Consider the following 13,940-nt stretch of genomic DNA (forward strand, 5'->3'; position numbering starts at 1 on the left):
GGAGGTCGCGTTTGGGATTGAAGGCTGACCTCGAGAGTTCAGGACTTTTTGACGGACGGTAGTTTTTTCTGCGTTAAATATTCTGATACTTGGAAGTTTTAAACCGGCCGGTAATATTTGAGTGATATGGAGTTTCCTGTTCTTTGAGACTGAGTTTGACTCTGAAGGATTACCTTGAGAGGTCAGGACTTTTTGACTGACGCTATTTTTTCTATGGTGAACACTCTTATGTTTGCAAGTTTATAATCCGCCAGTATTTTTTTGATGCTGTTGAATTCCTCGTCCTTTAGGCCCATGTTTGACCTTGAAAGGTGAGCTCAGAGGTCAGGACTTTTTAACGTACGCTAGCTCTTGCGCTTTTCAATATTTTGATGCTTCCAGTTTGCAAATCGGCCGATAATTTTTGTTGATATCAAGTTACTTGTACTTTGACTAAGCTTTTGACCTCGAAGGTGACATAACATTGCAAAATGTAAGCCAGTTTCGATGTTCTCAAGCCATAATTCACGTTGAGACCCTTTTCAGAGAAATCGGAACTCGTCGCCAAATAAATCGCTGAATAAATAGCCTCATCTACCATTCCAAGCGCCCGCACCATGTCGACCTTGGAACGGCGCGCGAACGCCGTTCCAATATTACGGCGTATTACGGGGTTTAAGACATTACATTCCGAACGTGACTTAATTCTATGCAGGGAACACCTTTAAGGGAACAACAGAAATCCTAACCCATGACTGGGGTCTAGTTTACTCCTTAGTATTGAATAGATCTAGTTGTTCTAGAATAGAATCATTGTTCTAGAATAGATTCGTTCCTCAGTTTCACGTCCGTATGGCCAAATACTTTCTCCAAGTTCTTGCCTATGATCTCTGGGGTGATTTCAGCACGCGCGCGCGAGCGTAGGACCCGTATAAGATGTTGTGACGCAGCGGGCTGTCACGTTTAGGCACCAGGCTGGGGGTAATCGTTTGCCCACCAGGGCTCTCACCCGTAACCCTGGATTCATACCTACCTTGGACTGTGTAGTTTTGCACGAACCTGCTGGATCGCAATTGCATAGGTGATTGATTCGGTGCTGTTTGTCTGCGGGTGGCGCGTATTGATTAGTCTGGGCGCGCCGTGGTTATCTGGAGCTACGCAGGAAGTAAGTGAAGCGCGGCGGTTTTACTTTTCTTAAACTTTGGTTTGGCGTAGGATGCCAGGCGTACCTGGGCATACCGTTGTTCAGAACTTCGCTGTTTACAATTAAGCGTTGATGCGTTAGAGTAGAATGCATTCGGAACTGGTAGCTGAAGTGCAGAGACCATTGTGCTTCGGAATAAAAGCACTTTGCTGACATCAAATCTGGTTTGGAACAACATATAAACAGTCAAACCTGATTGAGGCATCAATAAACATTGCTTGGTAGCAAACACAATGCCTTCTATGATTAAGGAGCAAAACCAATTGGGGGAAACAAGCATGGGTCAGTATGATCTTGGCATGCTTCAAGAAGCTAGCAATTCTGGTTTGGACAGCTTGGTGCTGGTGAAGGTGCACCTTACCTCATCAAGCACGGACTGTGATGTGCACATGCACATGTTTCCTGTGCCTCAAATGAGATCCTGCATCTCATTGTGTATATTTTTGTGTCTTATTAAGTGCTATTTAGCCTAATGACACTTAGGTCCTCTTGCTATCAGATAATAGTTGTGCCAAAAAAAAAAAAATGTGCAGTACTACATCTCACTCCAGCACAATGACATTTTTCTGTATTTATGGCATGCATATTAAATACATAAAGTATGCTTTCAAACTATTTTGGAACTTTTCCTTTGCATGCTTCAAGATCCATAACAAAAGTATGCATGCATTTGGCAAGTTTTGTTGTCATACCCATTTTGTACCCTTCAAAGTGTTGTTTATGGCAAGTAATCAAGCAAACCTTAATGTGAAAGTAGTATTCGACCTATGTTATAGTGTGTTTGTGGTGGAGAGTGCTATGATAAGCTATAATGTGAGGCTGTTTGCTGATAAAGTTTGCCATAACTCTTATGTGACAGAAAGACTAGCCTGATCAAAGAGTTTTGCAACAGAATTTCAGGGCAGTACAAATTGTGGTTCCTTATGTATCTTGACTGTGCCTTTGACTGTTAATTGTGATGGTCAAGTAACAGAAAAAGCACTGTATCTTTTGAAATGATGGTTAAGTTTGCTTTGGTCTCATGTCATGTATAAAATATTAGCTTCTTGCAATAATGCTGCCATACAATGCAGTACTATCACTGCTGCAGAGTTTGTGATGGAGACCAGCATGTACAGAAATGTTCTGGAAGAGGTATTCTATGAAAAAAATCAAATCATGGCTTGGGAGAAAGAAGCACAATATTGTATGGATGCAGCTAAATAAATGTGTTTAGTTGTCTCAATCCTTCTGATGTGATCTTGTGGTCATGTGCTGTAGCAGACAGGAGGCGCCTTGATGTTTTCTGGCAAGAGTTTTTTAACCACTTAGGATAGCCCCAAAATGTAATGGCTTGCCCTGACTGCTGCAAAATTTTAGAACAGGTGTTTTGCTTTTTGACTGTCTCTGAGGAAAGGTTAAGAGGCTATGTTCCAGTAGTTCCACATACTTTATAAATTTTAAAAGCTGGTCAAGTTAGCCAATACTTCATTTAAATTCTGGAATATTGGGCTTAAAGACCTGCCATAGAGATTCAAACCCCAGGGACCACTAGTTGAATTGTTTTAGATTAATTTTATAATTTCCTTGGCATTTCATTAAAATCCTATCCTGTTCTGTAATGAAACACCCATCTCTAAGGTTTCAAGGATAAGTAAGCTAAATTGTGAACTTCATACTTTGTTGAGTCCAGTGATTTCCATGCCAAAATGTGGTAACAGTCTGTTGGCCTCATGCAACAATGACTGTGCAGTACAGTGTGAGTGCGCCACAGTTGACCTTGACCGCAGTTGTCCGTGGTTTCTTCAGACTGGCCGGCCTGAGCTGAAGCGGCGTCGGCCGTGAACGCGGTTCGTCATGGCAACGGTGCGACGTCGCGCCGTGCTGGGCAGCCGGCCACCGTCAGCGGGCCTGCGCCACCCGTACAGCCGACCCGACCATCTGAGCCTGCTCAAGACAGACAGCTGGGCCGCCAGCACCAAGCCAGAGGAGTTCATCTACTACTCGGACAGTGACGAGGACCTGGACGGTGCCGACGCCGGCGAGAAGTACGACACCACCTCGCGCAGCTTTGTTGATTACCACGTGGCCCATCAGAGTGGGCTGGAGCACTTCAACCAGCTGAGCCTCAGCAAGGAGCATGCCACCAAGCACCTGCTCAGCTACAGCATGATGCGGGAGCGGACTATCCCCATGAACAATTACAACAAAGTGTTCTGCAGTGCCTGGCTCAGTGATAACCAGGTGGTGTTTGGAACCAAGTGCAATAAGGTATGACTTCATTAGGTTGGCATTACTTGAGTGTCTCAGCTGGTTACCTGTAGCTGCACCTGCACAGTACATTGTTGTCTTGTCCTTGGTTGAACAAGATTGTACATTGCTTGATGGCTTCTGCCTCTGCCCGACATTTATGCGATTGGGTCCCATATCCATCGTCATCCTTGGTGGCAGTGATGTTTTGCTGTGCTCAGTTTTGTTGCGTCTGGTGAGTTCTGACTGTGCTGGGAGTTTGCATTGCGCTGCCCTCTGCCAGTCCCTTGACTGCAGTGATGGCTTATGTCCAGCTTTGTAACGACCCTGTAGTGGCAGGATGGGTTTGTCGTGTTGTGTCCAAATCTGTTCCGACTCCAGGGGTCTCCTGAGTCCGAGATGGTGTGCCCCGTCCAGCCTCGTGCTGTAACGGCGCCGCGAGCCCGGCGAGTGCAGTGAGGATTGGTGCCCCTCTGTGTGCGGACCTCGTTGGTCCCGTGGCTGCCGTGAGGATGTCTTAGCCAGCTCTGAGCCGACCCTGCGAGCCTCCTGGCCGCATTGGAGGGGGAGGCTTGTGCCCCACTCTTTGTTACTTCCCCCCCCCCCCCCCATGAGCCCCTACCTATAGCGAGAGCATGTCGTGCCCCTCTGTGTGTACGGACTCCTCGAGTCCTGTGACTGCAATCACTGTGTGTCGTGTCTCTGTACTGGCACCGTTTGTCTGATGATTGCAGTGAGCGCTCGTAGTGCCCTATTGCACACCGGCCCCGCTGTCGGTGACTTCAGTGAGAGACTGCTATGCCCCACTCGGTCGTGCTGACCCTGTAAGTACCCTGATTGGAGTGTTTGTGCGTCGCGGCCCTCTGCTGCTCCGCCCTCCCCCCCCCCCCCCCCCTCCTCCCCTCATGAGTCTCACAGCCATAGCGAGAGCTTGCCGTAGCCCCGCTCCGTCTCACCCCTCGCCCCCGTCGGCCGCCCCGCCAGATCCTGGTGTACAACCTGCGGACGCGGCGGATAGACAACATCCCGATGTTGCTCTCCAACTCGCCGCTGCCCGAGATGGAGGTGACGGGTGGCGTGTACGCGCTCAGCCTGAACCCCTCGCGCACACTGATGGCCACCGGCGCGCGCAACTGCTGCGACCTGGCCGTCTACAAGCTGCCCACGCTCGACCCCGTCTGCGTGGGCGAGGTGAGCGCGGCGCCGGCGGCGGGGAGAGGGGCTGGCAGTTCGGGCGCCGACCAGTCCTGGCGAGCCCCGGCGGGCGGGCTCGAAGCCAGGCCAGGCAGGTGACTTGGTGAGGGCCGAGCTAGAGGGTACTCGCGGCGCCACTGGAGTCGGTGCCGGACAGGAGAAGGAACCGAAGACTTGATACCTGAGTGGATATGTGGGTGTTTGGGATTGACTGACAGGTGTTTATTAGGGTGATGTTTCCCATGAAATATGTTTGGTTGTTATGGCTGGCACAGTGAAACAGAATGAGTGGGCTGACAGGGAGTGTGTCGCCTTTGCAAACCATCAAAAACTTAGAAAGTTTCCTGGATGTGGTCATGCTATTTCCTTGTTTGAGAAAATGCTGATTGAGCTCTATGTCCGAGCCGGTGTGTAGCGGAGTGAGCCCGTGTGTGGCAGAGTGACCCTGCGTGTACCATAGTGACCCTGCGTGTGGCGGAGTGAGCCCGTGTGTGACTGAGCGACCCCGTATGTGGCATAGTGACCCTGCGTGTGGCTGAGTGACCCCATGTGTGGGTGAGTGACCCTGCGTATGTGGCTGAGTGAGCCCGCGTGTGGATGAGTGAGCCCGTGTGTGGCTGAATGACCCTTTGTGTAGCTGAGCGGCCCTGTGTGTGGCTGAGTGACCCCATGTGTGACTGAGTGACCATGTGTGTGGCTGAGCGACCCCGTGTGTGGCTGAGTGACCCTGTGTGTGGCTGAGTAAGCCCGTCTAGCGGGCGTCTTTTGCGGCGTGTGTGACTGACCACCTGCCGTCCCCTCGCCCGCAGAACGGTCACCGCGACTGGATCTACGACACGGCCTGGCTGGACGACCAGTACGTGGCCACGGGCGGCCGCGACACCAGCGTCACGCTCTGGCACGTACCGGACGAGTCGGACGCGACCGACGACCCCGAGGCGCCACCCTCTTACCAGCATGTCGGCCCCGTGGCCACCAAGAGCTGCAAGACCGCCGACAAGGTGGGCACGGCGCGACGGCGGCGCGGTCTGCGCAGGCCCGCGGGGGCTGGCTGCAGTCGGCTCCGCTGCATCTGTCGGCCGTGGTCCCATGGTTGGCGCACGACGGTGGGCCGCTATTGTGAGGACCGTTGAGAGGAGTGCTTACACGTGCAGATGGGCTTGAAATTGGACCCGATCTTTGGCTGGAGGGGGGAGATCGGAACCTGGCGGTGGGTCGTAATCAATGATATCTCCCCCCCCCACCCCCCATCCATCCCGTTCCTTATGGCTGCAGTATACGCATGAGTTTCAGCATGATGCAAAGCGCCATCAAACCATTCAGAGACATCATGGGGCATCTTGTATATGGTCTGACATCACCGAAGGTTCATGGTTTCTCCAAATGACACCTGCCGGCATGAACATGCCTGTTGAACATATCCACGCCTGATTCGACCCGGCTCGATTCATCAGTGCATTGGTTTAATATGTGTCATGCATAAGTGTGTTCACCTGCCCTGTCCACCAGCTGGCCGTGGGTGTTTGGCGATAGCCGGGTGCTGTATTCCATACCGCACACTCTGTATCCTGTTCCTAAATGTATTCCTTATCAGTCCTGCTTTGCTGTTACCCAGCCATTCGCCATTGTCTGGAGCTTCAGTTTTAGGTGATTGAGGAGATTAAGAAAGCTCTTTATTTATGTAAAGGTCACTGTATTTACCCTGATAATGCAGAAATTATGGGATGATTCTATTTATGCCGATAAGGAGCGTAGCCAGTAAAAGGCTGTGGGAGTTCTCGAAGTACATCACACATTTCTTGAAACTCCCCACACATGCCTTCAGTCCTCTAAACTAGTGTGGTTTTCCCAAAACAATATGTACAGCTCAGTTTCCCCTCCCTGGATAAGTATGTATCGCTCCGTAGGCGCTTCGTAGCCCCGCAGACCTGGTTAATAAAGTACCGTCCCCTGATGTTAATAGTCTACTGTTTCGTGATGTTAAATAGTATACCGTCCCGTGATGTTAATAGGGTAGCGTCCCCTGATGTTAATAGTATACCTTCCCCAGATGTTAAGAGTCTATCGTCCCCTGACGTTAATAGTGTATCATCCCCTGATGTTAATAGTGTACGTCCCCTGATGTTAATAGTGTACCATCCCTTGAACGTCACTAGTGTACCGTCCCCTGGTGTTAATAGTGTACCGTCCCCAGATGTTAATAACGTACCGCCCCGTGTTATTAATAGTGTGCCGACACCAGAGTGCAAGCGTCGCCAACACTGCTCTGTCTCCCGTTGTTTTACCGCAGCTGTGTGGGCTTCACTATTAGTGTACTCTGTCGTGCCGTATTCTGACAGTCATGCAGACCTGACTTATAGTCCTGGTCCACCGTCGTCTGATCACCGCCTTGCAAGTCTGACGTACAGGGCATGCCAGTCTCATGCCAACCGATGTCTCACATGCATTCTATCGCCGTGGGTCACCAGGTGCGCTCGTTGGCCTTCAACCACCGCGACCAGTCGCTGGTAGCGCTGTCCCTCAACGCCTACGTCCACCTCTTCGACGCTGTCTCCTTCAAGCAGAAGCTCTCCAGGAAGCTGCCGCACTCGATGGACAACGTGTGCTTGGCGCTGGGCGACAACTGCAAGATGTACGCCGTCGGCTCCAAGTCGCATACCACCATCCTCGATCCCAAATCGCTGAAAGTGCTGAAGAAGATCACTGCGAAATATCACGGATGCGGTGAGTTATGCGTGCCATTCGCTTTTTCGTTTCTATTTGTATTCGCTCAGAGGCGCGACAAAAGAGGTGGCTCTCGCCCGTGGCTGTCGACTGTTGCATGATTGTGCGAGGTGTGCGCCCTCGCCCTCGCTGTCCTCCGAGCTCTGCATCTGACCGGGTGCCGGGGGGCGTCACGTGACCGCGAGTCTCCCGATTCGCCGGGGGTCAAGGGTCGGCCGTTGAGGCGGCGGTAGGGACCCGACGCTCGCAGGTGCCAGTCGGTTTTTGGACGAGTCCGGGCGAATACACGTTGCGTTCTCTTACATCGACATCAATGAGAGAATTATCAGAGTGAAGGTATAAGTGGACGGACAGGAAGCGTGCGGACTGAGATGTACGGTCAAACTAGTTGTGGCTGGGTATGTGAGGCATGAAGCGGTGTGGCTTTCGGCAGGTTGGCGTTAGTGCCACATTAACACACTGATTGCAGGGTGGGATGAGCCAGGGCACACCAAAGTTAAGCCGAGTGCAAGTCAATAGAAGATTGACAAAGCGAAAAAGAAGTGTCAAATTAGCTCGCTTCAGCCTGGTTGGATTGCACCATTTGCTGCTCACACGCACCGCAGATCTGGCGTTACGTGTGGAAAACCTGGAACATTAATTTGCTAACTGGTGTTGTACTGTCTAGGCACACGCCGTGGTTACGCGTTGTCGTTTAGGCTGCAGTCATCATCTTTGTTAAACGTGATCCTTCGGCACTGTCGCGGATTTTGGCGGCCACTTTTTTACTGACGGGAGGTACTGCCGGCGCGTAAGCTGGCGCGAGGGCGCGCAGTTTCGTGGAATACTCAATGTGTGGGCGCGCTGATGCGTCTGAAGAAGCGTACAGACACGTGCGTGCATCTCCTTTAAGGGCAATGTTCTTTATACGGAGAACTATAAAACGTTCGGACGAGGCGCGTGGCTGACAGTGGCGTAGTGTCTTGACTATTGCGATTTTATGATTGGACTTGCGTATATGGGTATTGGATACACCAAGAGCTGCCGTAAATTCCATTTGTGAAGAGAGAGATGAGAGCTTCTATTTTGAAAAAGCACCGCCCAATAATTTCGGGACGGTGGAAATATTGGCACGAGAGCTGATCACTCGGTGCGGTTTTGGTGTTCCAATATTCAGGCAGATATGTTTCAGTGTCCTGTTTGATATTGGAAACGTCCGCATAAATCGTGAAGTGCAGATTCAGGTGAATGTCTGCTGGATGGAATCGTCAAAAATTCAGTTGAGGGCGGATTGAGACTGGGATGCCAAGCACGGAGAAAGATCATTCTCGAAGGTCAGTACGGGGATCTGCCTTAGAGATAAAACTATAAATGGGGTATAAAATTGGGACATTTCCTCTGGGCTGGAGCATGTGCCGTTGCAATCTTTTCTATCTCAATGCACATTGATGTGCTGTGTTGCTCTTGGCACGAGCGCCATGGAAGTCTGTCACACCACCGGCGTGACCCAGTATTGCGATGTGCTCTTCGCGTTTAGTGACTCGGAACCGGTGTCAATGGATCATAAGCACTCGATCTTATCCCCTCGGCCACAGGGAACCAGTATGGGCTTTCTTCAGGTCAGTGAGTGATAAAGAACGTTTTCGTTATTTATTCGTGCGTTCGAATACGTGCTCGACTGTTTCCGGGTCTTTGAACACATTTCGCAGTACAAAAATGTTCATCAAGTAAAACATCGGCTGAGTGTTTGGATATTCGGGCTCTGAATGCTCAGCTGTATTCAACGCTTTCGTAACCTAACAAGGCTGCACTGATGTTCAAACTTATCAGCATAAGACAGACGAATAAAAGCTGTAGGTGAACTTGGAATAGGTGTGTTTGTGATTGAAGACTTAGTTAGATTCCAGATGTTCAATGTTTTTCCGAGAGCGACAGTTAGATTACAGATGTTCAATGACTTTCCGAGAGCGACAGATCACAGATGTTCAGTGACTTTCCGAGAGCGACAGATTACAGATGTTCAATGACTTTCCGAGAGCGACAGACGAAAGCCTTCTCGGCCGGGTTTTTCGGGTTCGTTCAGATAGATAAGTCGCTGCTGAACTGACGTAGTGTTAATATTACGTTAAGTGATTGGTGCTGTCACAGCCGTGCACACTAAATTGTCTTTGTCTGGTTTGCTAACTGTTCCTTGTGCAGCCTGGGATAAGCCGGACTTGCCGTCATCGCGTGACGGTGTCCGAGACCCCAATAACAGTGACAGCACCTACATTAGCACACATCTTCTCAAGCCTGTTGAGTATGACGTCACGCCTGTTTAGTGTGACGTCACGCCTGCCGAGTGTGACGTCGCGGCTGAGCTTGGAGTGGCCGAAAGTCGGTATCTGGTGCACAGGGTCTTGGGTCCAACGCGGACCATTTTCGGCATAGGCACCTTCAATGTTTGAAACCGAGACGAAATGGAGTTTCGAAAATTCACGGTGTCAGATTGCCAGATGTAATGCCAGATGTAAGCAAACGACATTGGCGGGGTGAAGATCGCAGCACCTTCATCCGATAAGTATATCGCCATCCTCAGCGATACTCTGACAGAGGTCATTGCTGTCCTCTCTCTCGGACCATCGTTCCCATCTCAGAGGTTGTATGGCCATATCAGACCATTTCTTGACTCGTCAGTCTTGCGGTGTTTCCCACGCGCGGCTGCAAAACGCATTATCTCAGTGGGGTAGTAAAGCAAGCTTTCTTTGGCTTGTGGTGTCTTTGTAACTGGAAGCGTTGCCGCGTCATGCGTCATCCGTGATTCGTACACATCACAGGTGCAGCAGGTATCAGCAGGTATATCAGTTGGCATATCTGGTGCAGCAGGTATATAAGCTCCTTCACTGTGTCAGACGGCAATGAATACGACGGGCCTGTAAAGTTCACCTCACACTAACCTGCGGGACCTGCGTTACATCAGGCGTACCACTGAAGTTTTGTGATGACCTTAAACAGTGTTACAGTTTTGATGTGTTCAGCAATGGAGTTGAATGCTGTGGTAGCGGCGGAGCCGACCGTCGCACGCACGCCGCTTGCGAACGTGACCTGACCTGACCTGACCTGATCGTCATCTGGACGCCGCTCTCCGCTTCAGGCATCCGTTCGCTTTCATTCAACGGCGACATCCTGACCATCGGCACGGGCAACTCGGTGCTCATGTTCTACGACCTGCGGGCGCAGAAGTACCTGGACTCGGGCGTCAGCTCGGGCCGTGCCGTCGTCTTCAAGGCCACCTCCGGCTGGGTGGTGAGTCGGCGGAGGCGGGCCGGCAGCGAGCCGGTTGCTCCCCTGCGGAGCGACCTCTCCTCAGCCTCGGGCGGTGGCCGGCGGAGGGCCCCCGGCTACCCCCTGCGGAGCGACCTTTCCTCAGCCTCGGGCGGTGGCCGGCGGAGGGCCCCCGGCTGCCCCCTGCGGAGCGACCTCTCCTCAGCCTCGGGCGGTGGCCGGCGGAGGACCCTCGGCTGCCCCCTGCGGAGCGACCTCTCCTCAGCCTCGGGCGGTGGCCGGCGGAGGGCCCCCGACTGTCCCCCCCCCCCTCCCTGTGGAGCGGTCTTTCCTCAGCCTCGGGCGGTGGCCGGCGGAGGGCCCCGGCTGCCCCCCTGCGGAGTGGCGCTGGCTCCGCCCTTGTCGGCCATCGGCTGCCAGCGGGCGCGCTCGGTGACGCACATGGCGCACGGGGCGCGCGGCGTCAGTGTTGCTAGGCCGCTGACGGGTGCGCCGTATTGTGGGTCGTGATCCATCAAATATGTATTGGGCTTGGCCTGTATGCACAAACAAAGAGCCTTTCAGTACCGGTTGCTCTGTAGGTGTGGCTCGTAGCCTTGTCCGGTATTTGCTATCGTTCCCATTTGAAATACGCTACCAGTCACGCGGATTGTATTACGGAGCTTTTCTTTTGAGGAGCGTCAGGCGAGCAGCTTCTGTGTCCCGGTATGTAATGGAGGGCCCGGCTAGTGTTTGTCGTGTGGCCGGAGCTGTGTGTCTTGTGCCGTGTATGCCCGACTGAGCGTACTCCGCGTGACAGGAACCGCTGCGGTTAGGGTCTGCTGTGCCGGGCGTGCTCTGGCCGGACGTGCCCTGCCGCCGTGCTGGGCGGCCTGTGCCGGGCGTGCTCTGGCCGGACGTGCCCTACCGCCGTGCCGGGCGGCCTGTGACGGGCGTGCTCTGGCCGGGCGTGCCCTGCCGCCGTGCCGGGTGGCCTGTGACGGGCGTGCTCTGGCCGGGCGTGCCCCGCCGCCGTGTCTGGCGTGCTCTGGCCGGGCGTGCCCCGCCGCCGTGTCGGGCGACCTGTGACGGGCGCGTACCGTTGTTGCAGTCGCCGCGCCAGGCGGCCGACGAGTCGCTCTTCCACGAGGGCGGCGTTGCGCAGGTGGACCACACGCCGGCCATCTACACTCACTGCTACGACGCCTCGGGCACGCGACTCTTCACGGCCGGCGGGCCGCTGAATGTGGACGTGCGCGGCTGCTACGCCGGACTCTGGATGTGAGCCGAGCCGAGCCGCCGCCGCCGCCGCAGGACCGGACTGTGGCGCAGGGCAGCAGCCCAGGCCGGCACTGCCACTGCCGAGCGGCGCTGGCGCTGTTGGACCGCCGGCGACCGCGAGGGGCGCGAGTAGCAGCTCGCGCGAGTGCCGTGGCTGTCCTCGAGCGTGCGCCGCGGCCGAACATGTCTGCGGCACGGTGCGCCGCGGCGACTGGACGCGGCCGGGGGACGTCGCGATGCGGTGATCGGTTGGAAGGTTTTATAGCCGCGCGCTAGATCTGTGGTATGCGGTTGTGTGTGCTGATGTGCTGGGGGGACTCTGCCGCTGGGTGCTGGCTGCCCGGACCGAGCGACTACGGGGGAATGCCCGATGAATGGTGAGATGCTGTTCTTCTCAATCATGTAGTGTAGGCTCAGTGTGTGCCTCCAAAAAGCACGGCCCGCCGTCGTGGCCCTTGCGTGAAGGTCATGACCGAAGGGCTGCAAATACTGCCAATGTCTGGTAAATGGCCGGAAGCCTTTCTGGTACAGCTGGTGAGCCTTGCGGACAGATGTCGAGTGGCAGCAAGCCCTGTGTTAGTTGAACCGACCAGGAACCTCAGAGGCTCCATATTACTGGCATCACTGAGGCGGTGACACCATCGTGACGACCCTGCGACTGTAGAGGATTTCCCGCGTTCTCCCGGCACCACCACGGTCCGCCGTCAACATTCTGCATTGCACGTCTGACAGCGGCTGCCGTCGTCGACGATGTGATGACAGATCCATTCTTTCACATTTAGTACCTCACCCATATTGCGTGTGTACGAGCGCGGGCCCTGTGGTTGACGCGTGCGCCCCTCCTGGAGGCGGTGACCGGGCCGTGGCGTGCGGAGCGTGCTCGACTGGGCATGGTAGGCGCTGCTCACAGCTCTGGTTCAGACGCTGCCTCGCCGCCCGTGGCGCGGTCGTGAGCTTTAACGCGTGTGTGAAACGGACGGTGAAGGGTCCAATGAGTATTTATCACACGATGAGTGGTATGCGCATGCTTGGGAGCAAACTTCGTTTGGTCTGACCGTTTCAAGCTGCTCAGAGGTGTGAAGAAAATAATCCACTGACGTACGATAGGCGAGAATAATGTTAAAATCATGTTTTTAAGTGGTGAACTAGTTAGGCGGACTTGCTTGCTTTCGTCTGTCGTGATTGTCGTTATGTTTTAGGGGTGTAGCTTCACAAAATGAGTTGGGGTGAATAGGTTGAATAGTGAAAAATGACCCGACCTACCCCCAAAATATGCAAACAAACAGGTCTCTCCCCAGATTTGGCCCACTTTCATCCAACATTGAGGGGCTGGCGGGCGAAGCCCCTCAACGCAATAGAAAAATACACCCCAGCTGCGTTGTACAACAGTTTGTGACGAGCATCGCGAAAACGTGGCCGATTTACTTTTTATTTTCTCATATATATTTGTACCGATCGCCGGCATGGCTGCGTGTCGGATTACCAAGATGCGTCCGCACCGGTCAATTTTCCACGTGCGTGTCTTTCACTCGGGTGTGTGAGCGGATGTGTCGGGAGCGTGAAGAGGACCGGTCCTGGGAGGCAGGGGAGCGTGCAGAGGACCTGTCCTGGGAGGCTGCCGCCTGCTGTGGCGTCTGCACGTGGGAGGCGTCGTGGTCATGTCGCCGAAGAGGCGACGGCCGCAGCGCGTCCGCGCCCCTGACAGGTCAGGAACGCCCCGGCCACTGGTCATGACGTAGCTTGGGCGAATACATGCGTGTCTGATTTGCGTTGTTTTGCTAGACTGATGGGAGAGCGGCGCATGATCCTTGCAAACCACGCGGATTATGTTTGTGTTGCGCTGACACGTGTCGTGCCTTTTGACGTCATTCGCGATGACTGACACGTCCCGCGGCAGCCTTGAACAGTGGAGTTTCGTTAAAGTCGCTCGTTGAGATCGCCGGGTCCGAGACTACAGGACGGTCGTGCTCGGTAGTGCCGCGGTGACCGCTGAGGAGGCGCCGCGGGCTCTTGTAGGGCCACGCTCGTGCGGTGACCGCTGTGGAGCCGCCGCCGGCTCGTGTAGGGCCGCGCTCGTGGGGTGACCGTTGAGGAGCCTCCGCGGGCT

At 53.9% G+C, this 13,940-nt stretch overlaps 1 protein-coding gene across 1 annotated transcript; it reads left to right on the forward strand.

Annotated features, from left to right (window-relative positions):
* Positions 1-1,032: 1,032 nt before the first annotated feature.
* On the forward strand, positions 1,033-13,598 carry DCAF12 (DDB1 and CUL4 associated factor 12-like protein). Its single transcript, XM_037226885.1, has 7 exons — positions 1,033-1,144; positions 2,972-3,433; positions 4,397-4,603; positions 5,416-5,607; positions 7,075-7,330; positions 10,443-10,594; positions 11,664-13,598. Exons 2-7 carry the CDS (start codon positions 3,020-3,022, stop codon positions 11,835-11,837), a joined length of 1,395 nt encoding a protein of 464 aa, XP_037082780.1. The 5' UTR covers positions 1,033-1,144; positions 2,972-3,019; the 3' UTR covers positions 11,838-13,598.
* Positions 13,599-13,940: the final 342 nt, after the last annotated feature.

This window comes from Pollicipes pollicipes, unplaced genomic scaffold (assembly GCF_011947565.3).
Source record: "Pollicipes pollicipes isolate AB1234 unplaced genomic scaffold, Ppol_2.1 Scaffold_5724;HRSCAF=6776_pilon_pilon_pilon, whole genome shotgun sequence".
Classification (NCBI taxonomy): Eukaryota; Metazoa; Arthropoda; class Thecostraca; order Pollicipedomorpha; family Pollicipedidae; genus Pollicipes; species Pollicipes pollicipes.

Bases quoted from the DNA above. Each gene is read 5' to 3' on its own strand.
- DCAF12 (XM_037226885.1), top strand. From the start codon at position 3,020: ATGGCAACGGTGCGACGTCGCGCCGTGCTGGGCAGCCGGCCACCGTCA. The intron at 3,434-4,396 runs GTATGACTTCAT...CCGCCCCGCCAG, and splicing joins TTGGAACCAAGTGCAATAAG to ATCCTGGTGTACAACCTGCG. The intron at 10,595-11,663 runs GTGAGTCGGCGG...CCGTTGTTGCAG, and splicing joins AGGCCACCTCCGGCTGGGTG to TCGCCGCGCCAGGCGGCCGA.